A 19,868-nucleotide genomic window follows, 5' to 3' on the forward strand; every position below is an offset into this window, starting at 1 on the left:
TCCTGCACCAAGTTCCAGTCTCTCTCCCCCCCCCCCCCCCCCCCCCCCCCCCACTATCAGTTTGTGTGTGTCCAAGTCAGGGAAGGCCCCAAACACCTTCTTTGCGAATCCCACATCGTCCCAATTGGGACCGTATACACTTAACAGTGCCACTAACCTCCCCTCCAGCGCCCCTGTCGCAATCACATATCTACCCCCTGATCTGCCACCACCTTCTCCATCTAGAAGTGTACTCTTTTGCTGATAAACACCGCTACCCCTCGTGCCCTTCCGTCAAATCCAGAGTGAAACACCTGACTAACCCAGCCCTTTTTAAGTCTCACCTGGTCCTTCACCCTCAAGTGAGTCTCCTGCAGCATTGCTACATCGGCTTTCAAACTTGTAAGATGCGCAAGCACCCTTGACCTCTTGACCATTGGCAGAGTACAGCCAATGCACTTCCAGTATGGAGTTAATCAACTGTTGCTTTCTCTACCCTGTCCCTATGAGCCCTGTATGCTATTATCTCCCTCCTGATCACTGCCTTTATTGCTGCCGAGAATGTGGAAGGAGAAATCACCCCGTTTTGATTGCAGCTCAAGTACCTGTGGATGGCTAGTGGCATCCTTTCACAAAAAGCCTTGTCAGCGAAGAGGGCCGTGTCCAGCCTCCATGGGGGGTGCTGGATCCGACTTGTCTCCAACTTCACATCAACGTAGTATGGTGCGTCGTCCGAGATAACAATTGCAGAATACTACTCCTAGAAGCACTGATTTCCCAACCACAGAGGTCTATTTGAGAATAGGCCTTGTGGATGTGGAAGAAGGAGAACTCCTTCTCCCTCAGGTGGCTGAACCTCCTGTGGTCCCCCCCGTCCCGTCCCCCCCCCATCTATTCCATCAAGATAGTCAGTTCCTTAGCCATTCCCGATTCTGCCCCTGATTTGGGGCTAGACCTATCTACTTTCAGGTCCAGGATGCAATTGAAGTCTCCCCCCATGATTAATTGGTGGGAGTTGAGGTCGGGGATCTCAGCTATTTTCTTTTTGATGAATTCGGCGTTGTCCTAATTTGGGCATACGCATTTACAAGTATCAGCGGGATCCCATTCAGAACCCAGCTGCAACCGCCCCCCCGGATCCATCGCCGTGTTGTTTGCCATGAAGGCTACGTGAAGGCTCTTGCTAAATAGAATTGCCACCACCTTTGCCCTCGTGTTGAAGCTCGCTTGGTATGTCTCTCCACCAAGGTCTTCCTTATTTCATCTGGTCTTTAGTTCTTAGGTACGTCTCCTGGAGAAAGATTATATTGATCCTCAGGTTTTTCAGGTGGGCGAAGACTCGGAGTCTTTTCATTGGGCCATTAAGTCCCCTCACATTCCAGGTAACTATTTTAAAAAATAAATCTAGAGTACCCAATTATTTATTTATTTATTTTTCCAATTAAGGGGCAATTTAGCATAGCCAATCCACTTAACCAGCACATCTTTGGGTTGTGGGGGTGAAACCCATGCAGTCATGGGGAGAATGTGCAAACTCCACATGGACTGTGACCCAGGGTCGGGATTCGAACCCGGATCCTCTGCGCCGCAGTCCCAGTGCTATCCACTGCGCCACATGGGCTGGCTTAGCACAGTGGGCTAAACAGATGGCTTGTAAAGCAGAACAAGCCCAGCAGCGCGGGTTCAATTCCCGTACCAGCCTCCCTGATCAGGCGCCGGAATGTGGCGACTAGGGGCTTTTCACAGTAACTTCATTTGAAGCCTACTTGTGACAATACGCGATTTTCATTTAATTTAATTTCACATGCTGCCCTTCCAGGAAACTAATTTGACAGGAGGTTACCCCCCACCCACCCAACCTTTAGGGGTCAGCAATGCTTGCCTCGTGGACATGCCACACCATGCCCAGGTTTGCCTTTGCTCTTGGCCCGTTCAAGGTGGCCACCACTTTCCTCTTTCCATCAATATCCTTGTGTAACCAGCATTTACCCTCCACCCCCCTCCCCTCCTGCCCTATCCCCTCAATCGAGCAACCTATCCTCTCCTCTACCGGCCCCCTCCCTCTCCACCCTCCCCTCTTGTACCCTTCAAACTTTGCCCCCCCACCCAGCCCGCTAATGTACCCCCACCGCTGCCAGACCTTCCCTTCCTTTCAGGAGACCCGCTGTGGCCATCCCCTCTCGTTACTCCCATTTGCCAGCATGCTTGCTAGTATGGTGGACCCCCCTGGAAAAGGAGCCCAATAACCCTGACCCATCAGGTCCCCCTCTGGCCCCAGCTCTTTACCTTCCCTATTTCATGTTGCCCTGTTTAGGACTGGTGGAGGGTTGACCTCGATGCGCAAGGGGGAGTGCCAGACCCCTCCTCGCCCCATTGGCCTGGCTCTCCTGCGTGTAGGGTCCTGCCCTGTAATCCTAAACCCCGGTAACCCAGGAACTCTGTAGGATAGTTTGCATTGCCAATACATGTGCTGATTCCCCACGAGACAATCGTGGAAAGAGACATAGAAGGGCTACCCTCCCTCTGGGGCAAAGACCACAGAGGAGAACGTGAAGAAGACCAAAGGATAACAAAAAAGGACACCCGCAGACAATGTATACACCCCCACCACCACCACCACCACCGTTCATAGAGGTCCATGATTTTGCGCCATCCCACTCAGTTCTTGCCCAGTCTGTTGCTTGGCACAAAATAGTTTGCCCTGTCCTTGTATGTGACCCTGAGCCTCACCGGGTATAGCATGCTGAATTGCCCCTAGTTGTAGAAATGTGCCGCGCATCACTTGGCCAGACGGCCCCTATACCCTGGTTGACAAGGATGGCCAGTCCTTCCCATTTGCAAGACCGTGTGTTTCTCGCCCAACTCAGGATACGTTCTTTGCCTTGGCTTTTGTGCAGCCTGACGATTATTGCCTGTGGTGGTTCCCCCGGCGCAGCTTCTGGCGGAGCGACCTGTGGGCCCGGTCTAACCTCTGGAGGTCTAGCGAAGCCCCCGTCCCCGACGAGCTTCCTGAGCATCCTTGACATGAACTCGGTTGGGCTCCTACCTTCCGTGCCCTCTGGTAGCCCAATGATCCAGAGGTTTTGGCGCAGAGACCTGTTCTCTTGGTCATCTAGCTTGGCCTTCAGTCTTTTGGCTCATTGCTAACGTCGTTATTTCAGTCTCGAGTGAGGCGATTCGTCAGTCATGCTCTGTGACCGCCTTCTCCACGTCCCAGATCGTCACTCCTTGGGCCTCCAGCTGTCGTTCCACCCTGTCCATTGACCCACGTATGGGGGCCTCGATTGCCGTCTCCATCGCCGACATTACGTCCTCCTTTACTGCCTCCCTTTGCTTTTGGAGTTCTTGAGATGAACTCCATCAGCCTCTCCGTCGACGACTGGGGCAGAGTTAGTGACTCTGCTGGGGCCGCCATGTCAGGATTCACATCGCCACGCTGGTCCCCTGGCCCCGATGTTGGGGTTTTTCTCTCCCTGCGACCTGTCTGGTGGTCCGCCAGTATCCCAAAACGGTTGAGCTGTTGATGGGGTCCGATTGGCTTGGCTTTTTGCAGGTTTGGTGCCTGTTCCTCGGGTCAAAAAGGTCCAAGAAGAGGTTCTGTGGGACCGCTCAGCTCATGGCTGCCACCAGAAGTCTCCTGTTGGGAGTTCTGGATCGCAGCTAGGCTGCCAGAGGATGGACAATGGAGGCAGAGAGGCCCAGCATGAAGGAGGACAGTCCTTTACTCAAAACAGGAAGATTGATAATGGGCGGAAGCACAGCACTTGGTCAAGAAATCGTGCGTGACACAGAGGAACCTAAAATACCTCAGAGGTATGTGAAGGAGGAAACATAGTGTCAGGTTCACTGGTTGTGTTGGGAAAGTCCAGGTAAATTATTTTATTTTCATGAACATTATTAACACCCACCTAATTCAGATTTGATGAAGATTACTGGAGATTTGCACAAGCCTGGATCACTTAATTTTGAGACAAAGCTTGAGATAACTATCATTAAATTTCATGGATTGAGAAATGCAGAACTTTGTTATGAACTAGGAAGTTGACAACCACCAGATCCTGTCTGGACAATGTAATTAGCCAACAGACTATCTGATTTCCTCCTTATGCTGGTTAAAGGGGTAAAACTGCTGTGCTGTTCTCTGGAAGCCTGAGTTCCTCCCAGATTCACATGCCAGAGTCCTCATTGGAAGCATCTGAAACAAGGGGCACAATCAGAGGCCTTGTCACGCTCAACTCAGTGATGTGGCAAGGCCGTTAAATCTTGTGAGACTCGCAAGATTTGCGGCGCTCAGAATGCCTTGCAAGATTTAACAAGATCTCGCAATCTGGATATCGCCCTCAGTGGGCGAGATCCAGGTGTCCATAGAACGTAGAACATAGAGCATACAGTGCAGAAGGAGGCCATTCAGCCCATCGAGTCTGCACCGACCCACTAAAGCCCTCACTTCCTCCCTATCCCCGTAACCCAATAATCCCTCCTAACCTTTTTGGTCACTAAGGGCAATTTATCATGGCCAATCCACCTAACCTGCATGTCTTTGGACTGTGGGAGGAAACCGGAGCACCCGGAGGAAACCCACGCAGACACGGGGAGAACCTGCGGACTCCGCACAGTCAGTGACCCAGCGGGGAATCGAACCTGGGACCCTGGCGCTGTGAAGCCACAGTGCTATCCACTTGCACTACCGTGCTGCCCAATTATTTAGGTTAATTTAAATATGGATGGCCCGATTCTCCATTGGCCCGGGAACCAATGCCCGTGCCTGGGAGACATCGCCATGGTGCCGTTTAGCACTGGTCCACACAACCAGGAGTTACAACACCTAGAGGGCATCTCCCAAGCCATTGGAAACCACTGGGTGGTCAGGTTCAGTGCAGGATAGCACCCTGGCTGTCCCTCTGGTTCTTGGGCAGCATGGCAGTGCCACCCTTGTACTGCCCAGGTGGCATTATCAAGGGCCAGGGCCTGAGGGCCATACCTATAAAAGGGGTGATGGGGGGGTATGAAGGGGCCTCATAAAGGGTTGGGGTGGGTGACGGATGGGTGTCCTGAAAGGGGGGGGGGTTGCCAAATTGCCCTTGGGTGGGAGCCCCTCAAGCTCATTTAGAGATCGGGGCTCCCTTTCAAAATGGAGAACCGATCACTGAGGAGCTGGTCCCACCAGCGGGTTCAGCTCCCCACTGCCGAAAAAATTTCTAAGTGCGGGCTAGACCGGGAAGAAACGCCTCAAGGCCAAAAAACGACTTAAGTGTGGGTAAATACCTGTGTAGATCTCACCCAAAAAAGCCGACAAGAAACACCCCGCCAAACCACCCAAAATGTCACTTAGAAATATTTTGGTTAAACTGTGCCCAAGATCATATATTCCATTAATTCTGAAAGATACTAGTTTAGCCCAAGTTCATATATTCCCTTAATTATTAAAGATACCAATTCCAGTGGTGGCTATGAAGGAGTAGGTCGCACATTTGGTGGCTCGCGCTCGGGTCAGAACTTTGGATCTTTTTTCCCCGATTTTTTGTCGGATCTGATTTGGAAAATTGATGTTGGACGCAACTGTGACGAGGAAACCAACATCAGTGCATGGAGAGGCGGACCCGGAGTGCTCGCAAAGGAAGAAATAGGCGAACAGAGAAGGCTTGGGCTGAGGCTGCAGTGGGAGAAAGCATGGCGGACGACCGGAGTTCTGGCTCGACGACCAGGCGGTCGACGGAGCAGCTGCTGCAGTTCATACAGGAGGGCTTCGCCAAGCAGAAACAGGAATGCTTGGACCCGATTAAGGAATCGATTGCGCGGCTGGAACTCAGACCAGAAGCTCAAGACCGGGCGATCCAGAAAGTGGAGAAGGCACTGACTGAGCAGGAGGAATACCAAGCTGCAGTGGAGTTGGAGGTGGGGATGTTGAGAGACCAATAGAAAAGGCTTCAGGAGAAGGTGGAGGATGTAGAGAATAGGTCCCGCCGGCAGAACTTGAGAATCGTGGGTCTCCCGGAGGGATCCGAAGGAACGGACGCAGGGGCATACATAGCGGGTATGTTCGAGAAGCTACTGGGGGAGGGGACATTCACCCGACCCTTGGAGGTGGACAGGGTGCACGGAACGCTAGCGAGGAAGCCGTGTGTAGGTGACCCCTCCACCCCCGAGAGCAATGGTGGTGAGATACCACATGTACCTGACCTGGACAAGGAGCATATCTTGGGCCAGACAGACACGGAGCAGTAAATGGGAGAACAGCATCCTGCGTATATATCAGGATCTGAGTGTGGACGTGGCCAGGAGAAGAGCGGGGTTCAACCAGAAAATGGGAGAACAGCATCCTGCGTATATATCAGGATCTGAGCGCGGACGTGGCCAGGAGAAGAGCGGGGTTCAACCAGATAAAATCGACCCTTTTCAAGAAGAAGGGTGAAGGGGGGAGGGAACAATGGGTGGGAAAATGTCTGGCTGGCGCCATGGGCGGGGGCCACCAAGCTAGCTGGGCGGGCTAGCTCATGGAGGCGCAGTGGGGGGTGAGCAGATGTTATGCTTGTTGAAGGGGGCTGTTCGTATCGTGCTATTACTGGGGGCGGGGAGGGGGGGAAATGTTCTGCTGACGGGGAGGGACTTTTGCTGTGGGACAGTAGGAAGGTCGGGGACCGAGGCTGTCTTGGGCGGCCTGTGGATGCGTGGGGTGCGGGCTGGAGACTGGCCCAAGAAAGGTGATGGTTGATTGGCGGGGGGGCGGGTGCAAGAATCCCCCCAACCAGGCTGATCACATGGAACGTAAGAGGGTTAATGGGCCGGTTATGGGGGCACGCGTGTTCGCGCATTTGAGGGGACTGAAGGCGGATGTGGCAATGTTGCAGGAGACGCACCTTAGAGTAACTGACCAGGTCAGATTAAGGAAGGGATGGGTCGGGCAGGTTTTCCACTCGGGGCTGGACTCTTAAGACTAGAGGGGTCGCGATCCTGATCAACAAGCGAGAAGAATAGTTGCGGATGTGGGAGGTCGGTACATCATGGTCAGTGGGAAGCTGGAGGGGTTGCTGGTAGTGCTTGTGAATGTGTATGCGCCAAATTGTGATGATGTGGAGTTCATAAGGAGGATGTTGGGGAAGATCCCGGACCTGGATTCGCATAAGCTGGTCATGGGGGGGGGACTTCAACACAGTTATTAACCCAGGGCTAGACCGGTCCAGCTCAAGGACAGGCAGGGTACTAGCAATGGCAAAGTAGCTAAAGGGGTTTATGGAGTAGGTGGGGGTGGTGGACCTATGGAGATTTGGGTGGCCGAGAGTGAAGGAGGTTTCCTTCTACTCGCACATGCATAAAGTGTACTCCCAGATTGACTTTTTAAATCCTGAATAAGGCTTTACTGACGGGGGTAGTGGACACTGAGTATTCAGTGATCACGATCTCAGATTATGCCCCGAACTGGGTTGACCTACAGGTGAGAAAGGAGGGTGGCCAACGCCCGCACTGGAGGCTGGATGTGGGACTTTTAGCGGATGAGGAGGTGTGTGGGCGGCTGAGGAAATGTATCCAGGACTATCTGGAAGTCACTGACACGGGGGAAGTTTCGGCTGCAGTGGTCTGGGAGGCGCTGAAGGCGGTGGTTAGAGGGGAGCTGATCTCGATACGGGCCCATAGGGAGAAGGTGGACAGAGCAGAGACAGACCGACTGATAAAGGAAATACTTCAGGTCGACAGGAGATATGCGGAGGCCCCAGAGGCAGGGCTTCTGAGGGAACGACGGAGGCTGCAGGCAGAGTTTGGCTTGTTAACTACAGGGAAGGCGGTGGAGCAGCTGAGGAAGGCGAGGGGGGTGATTTATGAATTATGGGGAGAAGGCCAGTAGAATGCTTGCGCAGCAGCTTAGAAAGCGGGAGGCAGCCAGGGAGATTGGGAAAGTAAGAGACAGGGATGGGAACCTGGTTGGAGATTCAGCTGGGGTCAATAAGGCGTTTAAGAAATTATACAGCAGGCTGTATGAGTCGGAACCCCCAGCTGGGCCGGAGGGGATGCTGCGGTTCCCGAAGGTTGATGAAGAGTTGGTAGAAGGGCTGGGGCTCCCGATCGGGTTGGAAGAGATAGCAGAAGGGCTGAAGGCCATGCAGTCGGGTAAAGCCCCGGGATCGGACGGGTACCCAGTGGAGTTTTGTAAAAAGTTCTCTGGGATACTGAGGTCATTGCTGATGAGGACATTTAATGAGGCAAGGGAGAGAGGGGGGCTTCCCCCGACTATGTCACAGGCCACTATCTCGTTGATCCTGAAGCGGGATAAGGACCCGGAGCTATGCGGGTCCTACAGACCGATCTCCCTACTAAATGTAGATGCCAAACTGTTGGCTAAGATCTTGTCCTCAAGGATTGAAGACTGTGTTCCGGACATGATTGGGGAGGACCAGACGGGATTTGTTAAGGGGAGGCAATTGGCGGCCAACGGAAGAAGGCTGCTAAATGTAATTATGATGCCCCCAGAGGGTAGGGACATAGAGGTAGTTGTCGCAATGGACGCAGAGAAGGCATTTGACCGGGTGGAATGGCATTATCTGTGGGAGTTACTGGGGTGGTTTGGATTTGGGCGGGGCTTCATTGACTGGGTCAGGCTGCCGTATCAGGCGCCCGTGGCGAGTGTTCGAATGAACAGGTTGACATCGGGCTATTTTAGGCTGCACCGGGGGCGAGGCAGGGATGCCCCCTCTCCCCACTGTTGTTCGCACTGGCCATAGAGCCGCTGGCAATTGCGTTGAGGGCCTCGAGGGTCCGGGGGTGTGTGGAACAGAGTCACTATACACAGACGACCTGCTCTTATATGTGGCGGACCCACTGGAAGGGATGGAAGAAATTATGAGGATTCTGGGGGATTTTGGCCGTTTTTCAGGTTATAAATTGAACATGGGGAAAAGTGAGATGTTCGCGATCCAGGCAAGGGGGCAGGAGAGGCGATTGGGGGAGCTGCCATTTAGAGTGGTGGGGGGAAGTTTCCGGTGCCTAGGCATCCAGGTGGCACAGGAATGGGAACGGCTGCACAAGCTAAATCTCGCCCGACTAGTAGACCAAATGAAGGAGGATTTCTGTAGGTGGGACGTGCTCCTGCTGTCACTGGCTGGGAGGGTACAGACAGTGAAAATGACGGTTCTCCCGAGATTCCGGTTTGTGTTTCGTTGTCTCCCCATCTTTATTCCACGGTTCTTTTTTAAATGGGTCAACAAGGTGATCTCTGGTTTTGTATGGGCGGTTAAGACCCTGCGAGTTAAAAAAGGGATGCTGGAGGGTGGGCTGGCGCTGCCGAACATTAGTAATTATTTTTGAGCGGTGAATATAGCCATAAGTGGGTTGTGGGGGGGGTCGATGTGGGAGCGAGTAAAGGCGGCATCATGTAAGGGCACTAGTTTGGGGGCGTTGGTAACGGCGCCTCTGCCGTTCCCGCCAGCACGGTACTCCACCACCCCCGTGGTGGTTGCGGCCCTGAAAGTTTGGGGGCAATGGAGGAGACATGTGGGAGCAGTGGGAGCTCTGGACTCCAATCTGCAATAATAACTGGTTTGCCCCGGGGAGGCTGGATGGAGGGTTCGGAGATGGCAGAGAGCAGGGATTTAGGGATGGGAGATATGTTTATAGAGGGGAGCTTTCCAGCCTGAGGGAGTTGGAGGAGAAATTTGAATTGACGGGAGGGAACGAGTTTAGGTACCTGCTGGCGCGGGACTTCCTACGCAAGCAGGTCTCAACCTTCCCGCTCCTACCACCCAGGGGGATACAGGATAGGGTAGTTTCCAGAATGTGGGTGGGAGAAGGAAGGGTTTCGGACATTGATAAGGAACCCATGGGGTCAGGAAATGCAGACCGAGGAGCTGAAACACAAATGGGAAGAGGAGTTAGGAGGAGAGATAGAGGACGGTCTCTGGGTGGACGTGTTGAGGAGTCAACGCGTCCACATCATGTGCCAGCCTCAGCCTGACACAGTTCAAGGTCGTTCAACGGGCTCACGTGACCCCGGTTTTGGGGTTATAAATTGAACATGGGGAAAAGTGAGATGTTCGTGATCCAGGCAAGGGGGTAGGAGAGGCGATTGGGGAAGCTGCCGTTTAGAGTGGTGGGGGAAAGCTTTCCGGTGCCTAGGCATCCAGGTGGCGCAGGAATGGGAACGGCTGCACAAGCTAAATCTGGCCCAACTAGCAGACCAAATGAAGGAGGATTTCCGTAGGTGGGACGTGTTCCCGCTGTCACTGGCTGGGAGGTCTTTGGGATAGAAGATAGGTGTGCAAGGTGTGCGGGAGGACCAGCGAACCATGTCAATATGTTCTGGGCATGTCCAAAGCTTAGGGATTCTGGCAGGTGTGTACGGATGTCATGTCCAAGGTGTTGAAAACAAGGGTGGCGCCGAGTCCAGAGGTGGCGATTTTCAGGGTGTTGGAAGACCCGGGAATCCTGGAGGAGACGTTCTGGCCTTTGCCTCTCTGGTAACCCGGAGTAGGATATTATTAGCTTGGAGGGACTCAGAGCCCCAGAAGTCAGAGACATGGCTAACTGACATGGCTAGCTTTCTCTGTCTGGAGGAAACCAAGTTCGCCCTGAGAGGGTCAATGTTAGGGTTCGTCCGGAGGTGGCAGCCGTTCGTGGACTTCTTTGGGAAAAATTAACCGTCAGCAGAAGGGGGGGGGGGGGGGGCGGGTTGGTTGGTTGGGGTTTCGTTTAGTTTAGAGTAGGGTGTTAGAAAAGGTGGGACCTATGAGGGAGGAAGACGGTTTTTGCACTATATTTATATGTACACGGTTTCTTCTGTTATTGTTATAAAACCATAAATACCTCAATAAAATGTTTATAAAAAAATAATTATTAAAGATACCAGTTTAACTGATCGGCATGTCTAATTTGGTTGTAAAATTCACTTCCCCCAGTAAGAGTTGCAATCAGGATTTTAGGCCTCTAAAATCAGTTTAAAGGCAACACTTCCACCACAAAAGCAGGTGACCATGATGTGTCAGAGAGCAAATAAATTCTAATTTATTTTTAAAATAAAAAATCAATTACGAAATATATGGAACAACATTTTAGCTCTTATTGAAAAATGTAAGAAATGCCTCTATTTTGTTGGGATTAATAAATTCTTAACAATATTGAAGAAATATAATTTTAAAGGTCGCCTCTGGAAGTAATTTTATTAGCTGTGATGAAAATCCGGCTGTTATTTGCAGCCACTGTGCCTTTTACAAGACAGGAATTTGTTTAGTCGTGTGTATTCTGCAACATGAACCTCGTTCTTTATTTTACTCGGATTTGATCCCCTCAGTGCATTTATCAGTGGTTTTGAGTGATGGACTGGGCTGTGTTCATGACTCTCTGTAGATTTTTACGGTCTTGTGCCGCAGTTGGCATATCAGGTTGTGATGGAGCTTTCTGTGTATGGTGCATCTGTAAAAATTGGCGAGTGCCTTTGATCAATTTGTGCAATCAAATATTGATAAAATTAGCAGAAAAAAAACCTTATTGCAGTGTCAAATTTTTATTTTCAAATTTTAAGATTCTCCTTTGTCATACAGTTGGCAGGACAAAATAAAATACTTTCAAAATACACATTGTAAAAACTCCAGTGCAAGAACAGCACACTGTGAGCAACACGGTCTCTGTCTTACATCACCAATATCAAGGGACTTAGTTGAACTCTTTAATTATTCATGAATCCACTTCTAGCCCAACAAGATCACTGTAATTTTGGCTCATTCATAAGATGATGCTGTCTCAAAGCTACACGTGGAGCCATCAGTTCTTTGATAAAGGTAGCCTCATGATGAAGGTCAGAATATATGGAGTCAGGGGCGGGATTCTCCGACCCCCCGCCGGGTCGGAGAATCGCCGGGGGCTGGCGTGAATCCCGCCCCCGCCGTGTCCCGAATTCTCCGCCACCAGAGATTCGGCGGGGGCGGGAATCGCGCCCCGCCGGTCGGCGGGCTCACCCCCGGCCCGCGATGAGCCGAAGTCCCGCCGCTGTCAACCCTCTCCCGTCGGCATGGATTAAACCACCTACCTTACCGGTGAGGTCCTGGGGGGGGGGGGGGGCGATCTGGCCCCGGGAGGTGCCCCCACTGTGGCCTGGCTCGCGATCGGGGCCCACCGATCCGCGGGCGGGCCTGTGCCGTGGGGGCACTCTTTTTCTTCCGCCTTCGCCATGGTCTTCACCATGGTGGAAGCGGATGAGACCCCCTCCCCTGCGCATGCGCGGGTATGACATCAGCAGCCGCTGACGCTCCCGCACATGCGTGGACTTACGCAGGCCGGCAAAGTCCTTTCGGCCCTGACTGGCGTGGCGCCAAAGGCCTTCCACGCCAGCCGGTGGAGCGGAAACCACTCCGGCGCGGGCCTAGCCCCTCAAGGTGAGGGCTTGGGCCCTGAAGGTGCGGATGTCTCCGCACCTTTGGGGCGGCCCGACGCCGGAGTGGTTCCCGCCACTCCATCACGCCGGGATCCCCCGCCCCGCTGGGTAGGGGAGAATCCCGCCTCAGGGGACAAGTAGTAGACTGGCTAGCAAGCTGACTACAGAAAACAGAGTAGGTGTTAAACATAGTTACTCAGGTAGGTGGAAAGTGATGTTCCACAAGGATCTGTGTTGCTCACCATATGCATACCTAATCTGGACTCCGTAATCAGCTGCACAATTTCAAAATTTGTGGATAACACCAAATTGGGGAATGCAGTTAATACTGAGGAAGGTTGCAACAGAACAGGCAAGTAAATGAACTTCAGTGAAGACAAATATGAGGCGGTGTATTTTAATAGAAGGAATAACAAAGCTGCAGGTTGGGCGGCAGGGGGCGTAGTGGTTAGCACTGCTGCCCATGGCGCCGAGGACCCAGGTTCGACCCTGGTCTTGGGTCACCGTCTGTGTGGAGTTTGCACATAGCTAGTGTAAACAAGTTAGTTGTGTTAACTCTGTTAATATTCCAGGCTTGTTAGAATGAATAGGTGTGCTTTTATCTTTTAAGGTTTTGTAGTAAAGATAAAAATCATGTAAAACAAGTAAATACACATCTAAAAATATTAATTTTATTGGATTTAGCTATGTACGAGACATGTTTAATATGCAGCCAAAGGGGACGAGGGGGAAGAGAATGACAGACGAGGGGAAGAGAACAGTTAAAGGACAGCATTTCAATTTAGTTACATTGGGCAAATTTTCAACACAACTTGTTGACAGCAGTACTTGCTTCAATACTCGCGCTTCAATACTCGCTGCATTAATGTACAAACTCCCACCTTTCTCATTTTTAGTGTGTGATGTGTACAATCTGCTGTTGTCTCATCTATTATCAGCCTTCTGACAGATTTTATAAATGTTTCTGTAAAGAAGTAGTTGCCACAAAGCAGCGAACAGGAGCACTAAACCACCTCAGTAGTGCTACATGCTCATTTACATGAGTGCAGTTCTATCACCTGTAGGACAGAGTGCTAGATTCCAGAAGTTAGTTTAGTCAGACTGATCAGGGCAGCCCCAGCCTCGATGTATGTTTCTGGAAGAGTTGTCAACATAACTCAATAGCAGTGCATCTGGTAAACATAAATTCCAGAGCTCACAAATACTTTAAAGAAGATGAAATGGCCATAAGTTCCTGAAAGGTACCATTAAATATAACAGATACTTTATCATTTTAGCAGCTGGCAATTCTGCCATTTTCATGGGTTGCAGTACAAGATGAAACAGCATTTAAAAATGTCCACTATTCAACCTTATTGAAGCAACGATTAAATGAAGATACCGAAAGTTTGACGGCATGGAAGAAAGTACATGGTACATCCAGAAAAAAAGGTCAAAAAATTCCCTATTAAAAAATAAATCCTGCTTAGTCCTTGGAAAAAAAAACACTTTAACCTCTCTCAAATTGCTGAGGTATATACTTCCTTTAGAGTGCCTGCAGGAATCCCTGGCAGTGTACCAGATCTACATTCCTTTGGCCATCAGCCCAAACACTGACATTGTCCAGACATGGCTTCTGTTGCCTCAGGACCACGTTCCACTGGGCTTTGGGACATTCGCTTCAATTAACGCATTAAAATAGCCAAATCTGTTCATCAAAAAAAAAAATCACAACTAGCTCCAACTGCTCATGGGAAAGAACCAAAATCTGCAGTTATAAATCACCTAACATGCTACGTCCTTCTCAATGAAAAGTCAGAACTTATTGTTTCCTTATTTAACACAGATGTATATTTAAAAAATTTAGCTCACGAGAGCCAATCATAATTATGAAAAAAAATGTTAAGTCATAGAACCGTAGAAAAGTTGCAGCACAGAAGGAGTTCAACCCATCTTGTACATGCCAGACCAAGGACACCCAAGTGCCCTTTCTAACCCCACCTTCCTGCACCCAGTCCATTGCCCTGTAGCTTACAGCACTTAAGGTGCAGATCCAGGTACATTTTAAAAGCGTCTCCTCATGTGCCCTCTACACCGTATGCTAATTATCATTAAAAGTCATGAAGTCATCAAAGGCAACCACACGTGGATCATCAGCATTTTATGAATAATGCCAATCTCATCGATAATTCGGGATGCTAAAACGGAGTATGTGAACCAGGACAACAAAATGAAAAAAATAAAGCTGCTTCCCTCTGTAATATACTAGTTCAAAATTGCAAATCACGGAACGCCTTGTTCCATCTCAGTACTGTTTAAATTAATAGTGGATTTCTATTGTCAACATTTGGGGCGGGTGGGGGAGGTGGAAAGAGTGTAGTAGTTACACTTCTGAACTTTCTTACTATATTTACGATGTCTTAACATGTTCTCACTACTTAAAAGTTTTTTAACAAGGTATATTAATAAATGTCAAAAACTATTTGCATCACAGAAAAAGTTCTCTTTTCACAGGCTTTGAAAAAAAAAGTTTAACTTTGCGCAAGCCACTCGCTGCTCAAGTGATCCTGCAGACAATTCAATACCTGGATTTTTCACTTCTCCATTCTAAAACAGAGGCAGTACTTGGCTCATTCAAGAAAGTTAGAAAATTTGAATAGACAGGATGGGAAGATTTTTGGGAGTGCTCATGAGAAATGGTTGGACTGCTTTTCATTCTCCCGCAGTATCATATCCTATTGCTTTGACTCATTCACTGAATCATCATCCTCCTGCTCTGTTCCTGGTGACATAAACATATCATGGGTCAAGTGTGTTGAGTATCTGTGTAGAGGCAGTGGTTCCCTTTTAAGCGTAATACGCTTTGGAACGGCGCTTCCATGCAGCTTTTTCATGTGTAGCCGCAAACTCCGCGCATCAATGTGAGGATCCCGACAGATGGCACAGATGTAAGGTTTTTCGCCGGTGTGCTCACGAATATGGTGCCGTAGTGAGCGGGGATCCGCCCAGGACAAACCACAAGTCAGGCACTGGAATGGTTTTAGGCCTGCATCAAAACAAATACAGAAAAGACAACATACTCTGTCAAAGGGTCAAATATTTGCAACGAGATTTGTATGCAAACCAATGTATCGTTTTTTAAATATAAACTGAGAGTACCCAATTATTATTTTCCCAATTGAGGGGCAATTTACCGTGGCCAATCCACCTACCTTGCACATCTTTTTGGTTTGTGGGGGCGAGACCCACGCAGACACGGGAAGAATGTGCAAACTCCACACGGACAGTGACCCGGTACCGGGATCGAACCCGGGTCCTCAGCCCCGCGAGGCAGCAGTGCTAACCACTGCGCCACCGTGCCGCCCGCAAATCAATGTATTTAACAGCAGTGAAATGACGGAGACACAGTAGGGCTGCGTCAAAAGTCAATTGCCCAGCAGAGGATCTGACTTCTTGTAGATAAGAGAGTTTACAACTTATCTTGAAAAATTAGCATTCTTTATAACATGGTCTTACACCTCAGTGAATCATATATATTAACAAACTGTCTTTCATTCTGGCTGATAACACAATTGTACACCAAGAGGTGGAGATGTAAATTATCTTTAGAATCTGGCCATTTGTTGAACTCAGATTGTACCTGTGTGTTGAGTCATGTGTTTACGATAGTCCTCGATTTGGTTGAATATCTTGTCGCAATGCTCACAAATGTGCTCCACGGTTCGATTGATTCGTGGTCTGTCTTCACAATGTGTTCTTCTTGCCTGTTTGCAGTCACAAAACACCTTGCCGCATGCTTTACACCTAAATAAAACACTCCAATTTTTCTTTTTGTAATAGTTAATGACAGGAGCGACTGTACAGGCTCAAGAACCTAAATGATTTCTCTGGAGTGATCCACTCCGGGTCTTTCCCTATTGACGTGACCTTTAATTTGCTCGTTCACTGAGACTAGAGTCTGTCTCCCTTCATTTGCACAACCTAAATCAAGAATTTGTAGCAGAAGTCCATCTCTATTAACATCCTCACCACAATGCATTCAGGCACCACATTACTGTGCCACAACAATACCATTTTTAAAAATGCACATAATTGTGTAACATTCTTCAATAATATGTTTTAAATGTATGCCGAACCCTGATTAACTATTTAATAATAATAGCCTTTATATTAATTCTTACATTTGCATGTATTTCTTGTTGTCAAATCTTTGTAATTTTTTTCCCATTATAAATTCCTACATCCATATTTAGGATGGAAACTGGTCACTTTGTAGCTACTAGACTCAATGACTCTCCCTCGGACTGATCTGTTTCCTGTAAGAACACTATTCATGACATGCTATGCAGCTCTTGCTCATGTATTTGCTTTGTTTGGCCCTTGTTCCGCACTGTAACCAATCACTATTTGTTGATGTACCATTTGTCAATGTACTCTGTCGATTATTCTTTTGTCTACTATGTAAGTACTGTGTACGTTCCCTTGGCCGCAGAAAAATACTTTTCACTGTACTTCAGTACATGTGACAATAAATCAATCAATCCATTAATCAACCCTGGTGATCAAAGTTGATCATTTTCAGGGTCCTCAGCCAGCCCTGCAGAGAAATTCCAATGCTCCAAAAACTTTACTACTTTTCTGCTTCCTGAAATGTTGGACGTTTGGCTATTTAATTACATAATAATATAAAATCAATACACAAATTAAAAATTAGGAAACACTGCAATGATTTTGAAATGCAGACCGAATTACATTTGCTCCAATTATTCCTGACCTCTAAATCTCCAGTTCACCTGAAGGCTACACTTGGTCTCAATTCTCCAGAGAGTGACCGATATACGTTCCTTTTACCAATCTTTCCCCCTCCAATCTGAATACAACCCTAAAAATGAGGTGTCATTGATCTATTCAACTGCCTGGAGCTTCACCCACTCTCCATAAATGAACAGTTTCCAAAAGAACACACTGGATAGAGATCAGGAGAAAAGTCCTGATTGATTTTGTCCACTGCACCCTACCTCCCTAGCTTAAAAGTACCACGGTCAATAGGAGTTTCATACACTCTACAGCACAAATACAGCCATTTAGCCCAACTGCACCATGGCATTTATGTTCCACATGAGCCTCCTCCCACTCCCTCTTCATCTAACCCTACATCAGCATATTCTTCTATTCACTTCTTCCATTTGTGTTTACCGAGCTTCCCCTTAAATCCATCTATGCGTTATTAATACAACTGTTCATTCAGCACTGGACCTGCTGGCCCAATGCTGATCAGCTAATTCATTAGACAGGGAAATATACCTGACAGCTTCTTGCCTGCGCAACATGTGACCTGTCAATTCTGCCTCGACATGGATAGAGTAGGACGCTACATCATTGTGCTCTATTATGGAACTGAAGATTCCCTCCAGGGCAGCACGGTAGCACAATGGTTAGCAGTTCGATTCCCGGCTTGGGTCACTGTCTGTGCGGAGTCTGTACGTTCTCCCAGTGTCTGCGTGGGTTTCCTCCGGGTGCTCCGGTTTCCTCCCACAGTCCAAAGATGTGCAGGTTAGGTGGATTGGCCTTGATAAATTGCCCTTAAGTGTCCAAAAAGGTTAGGTGGGGTTGCTGGGTTACTGTGATAGGGTGGAGGTGTGGGCTTAAGTGGGGTGCTCTTTCCAAGTGCCAGTGCAGACTCAATGGGCCGAATGGCCTCCTTCTGCACTGCAAATTCTATGATTCTATGAGATGGCCGCCCCTCTCAAGTGCAGCAAGGTGCTGAATGATGGTCAGACATCTTCCTCAGGGAGGGGGGGGCGGGGGAAGAGTTGGATTGTAACTGGAATAAGCAGAATCAGCAGCCAGCTACTGCTAGGTGGAGGTTGTGAGACACACCTATGATGGGAGAACTGGAGAGAAAGGAGCAGTTACATCTCTCCTATCTGTTAGAACATCCCCCATGAATGAACTTTACCATTTTGATTATCAAAGGCAAAAAAGGAGTCGCTCAACTGACATACATAACAGGGTCACCAGGAAGCAACCATCAGCAATATTACTCAGTGTGAGAAATCACAGGTACAAATCACATCCTGCAATAATGTGTAGGAACAGTGGAACCGGTGGACTAAGTAATGAGAGAGAAGAAATGAATCAGAAATACACTTGATTTCAAAATAAGAGACGGCAATTGGCAATACAGGCATCAGAAGCATCCTTAAAAAACATGCATATGCCCATATTCTGCAACGTTAGCAGAATCTATTTAATAAGCAGGTATGTAAGAATTGTGTTTCATTTTCATTTTTTTAAAAAAGGACAGGTTTGCTGTGACAGTGATAATGAATGCAGGTATCACCTTCAACTGCAGCAGTAAATGAATTAGTTACTCCAGGAGGATGGCTGGTATTGGTTTAATGCACTGTATTTTCACCTCGAATACTTGGATCCAATCCAGCCCAGACATGGATTGAAAGACTTCTCTTTCTGCCAGTTTAAAGGGTCCTAAATGAAGTTAGTTCGAGCTGTCACAATCCACTTCCCAGTGGATGCAGAGCCACAGCAAAAAAAAACCTGCCTGACTTCTGGTATAATTGCCAATTTCCCACAAATATTGAAAGGAAACTGGCCCAGAAATGGAAAATTTTGCTTCCATGCTACAAAAGATCAATAAGTAGGATAGGGTGGAGGATCCTCTCTATTTGGCCCAAAACCAACTTGGCAGTTCCCTCCTGCTGCTAATAAGTGCCACTCATAGAAAGCATTCCATTCCCCGGCAGGGAACACAAAATCACACATTCTTGCATTGCATCTGAAGACACCACTGCCTTTTTTTCATTGAATCATCTCATCATGTCCACTCTCCAACTCCTCAAGAGCAGTGGCTGGGAATCAGTCAACATTTGCACCACTGGCAATTTCTCAATGCCTGTTTAATGTTCAAACCGCAATGACATAGTCATCTGATTGACTGCCAGGAAGGTCGACACTTGCCATTAACTGAAAAAGCTTTCAAGTCAATGACTTTGCAGATTGCATGTGATACCGGAAACATAGTTGTACTAATTTCCAAAATACTTTCACCTTTATATCAAACTAAAAGGCTTAAGAACTGAAAAGTGGCTGGCTGTTGGGTAAGAAATTAACAGCAATATCATTTTTTTTTAATGGCTTAAAGAAGAGAGAAAACAAAAAGGTTTGTTTTAAATAATTTGAAGTATAGAGTGCCAAAAGTGACACAACACTTGAAGGGCACATGTACATTCGCATAATATTTAAAACAACAATACTCAACTGATTATAGGGGAACGTCGCTTCTGATAAATGATGCTTTTTCTTATGCCGATTATAACCTGAAGGCGTTTTAAATCTCTTTCCACACAGGATACAGCAATACTGCAGTTCATCTGTCCAAAGAGAGAACTCAATGTAAATGCACACTTTGAAATTAGATATGAATTTAAACTAGATTAGAAACCCAGCTGCAGTTTCGCTCAATTGGTAATACTTTTACCTCAGAGCGAGAAGATCCTGGGTACAAGCCCCATTCCTGAACTCGAGCACATGCGTT

The 19,868-nt window shown here is 48.4% G+C and overlaps 1 protein-coding gene across 3 annotated transcripts in view; it reads right to left on the minus strand.

The window, feature by feature from the left end:
* Positions 1 to 11,448: 11,448 nt before the first annotated feature.
* Positions 11,449 to 19,868, minus strand: part of LOC140386836 (zinc finger and BTB domain-containing protein 11-like) — a 28,977-nt gene continuing 20,557 nt past the window's right edge. For all 3 annotated transcript variants that reach the window (XM_072469576.1, XM_072469572.1, XM_072469573.1), the window contains 3 exons: positions 19,593 to 19,704; positions 15,954 to 16,117; positions 11,449 to 15,359 (listed from right to left, as the gene is read on the minus strand). In XM_072469576.1, coding sequence (XP_072325677.1) covers positions 15,049 to 15,359; positions 15,954 to 16,117; positions 19,593 to 19,704 — 587 coding nt within the window. In that variant the 3' untranslated portion in view covers positions 11,449 to 15,048. The remainder of the gene's footprint in view (positions 15,360 to 15,953; positions 16,118 to 19,592; positions 19,705 to 19,868) is intronic.

The sequence above is a fragment of the Scyliorhinus torazame genome, chromosome 12 (assembly GCF_047496885.1).
Source record: "Scyliorhinus torazame isolate Kashiwa2021f chromosome 12, sScyTor2.1, whole genome shotgun sequence".
Taxonomy (NCBI): Eukaryota; Metazoa; Chordata; class Chondrichthyes; order Carcharhiniformes; family Scyliorhinidae; genus Scyliorhinus; species Scyliorhinus torazame.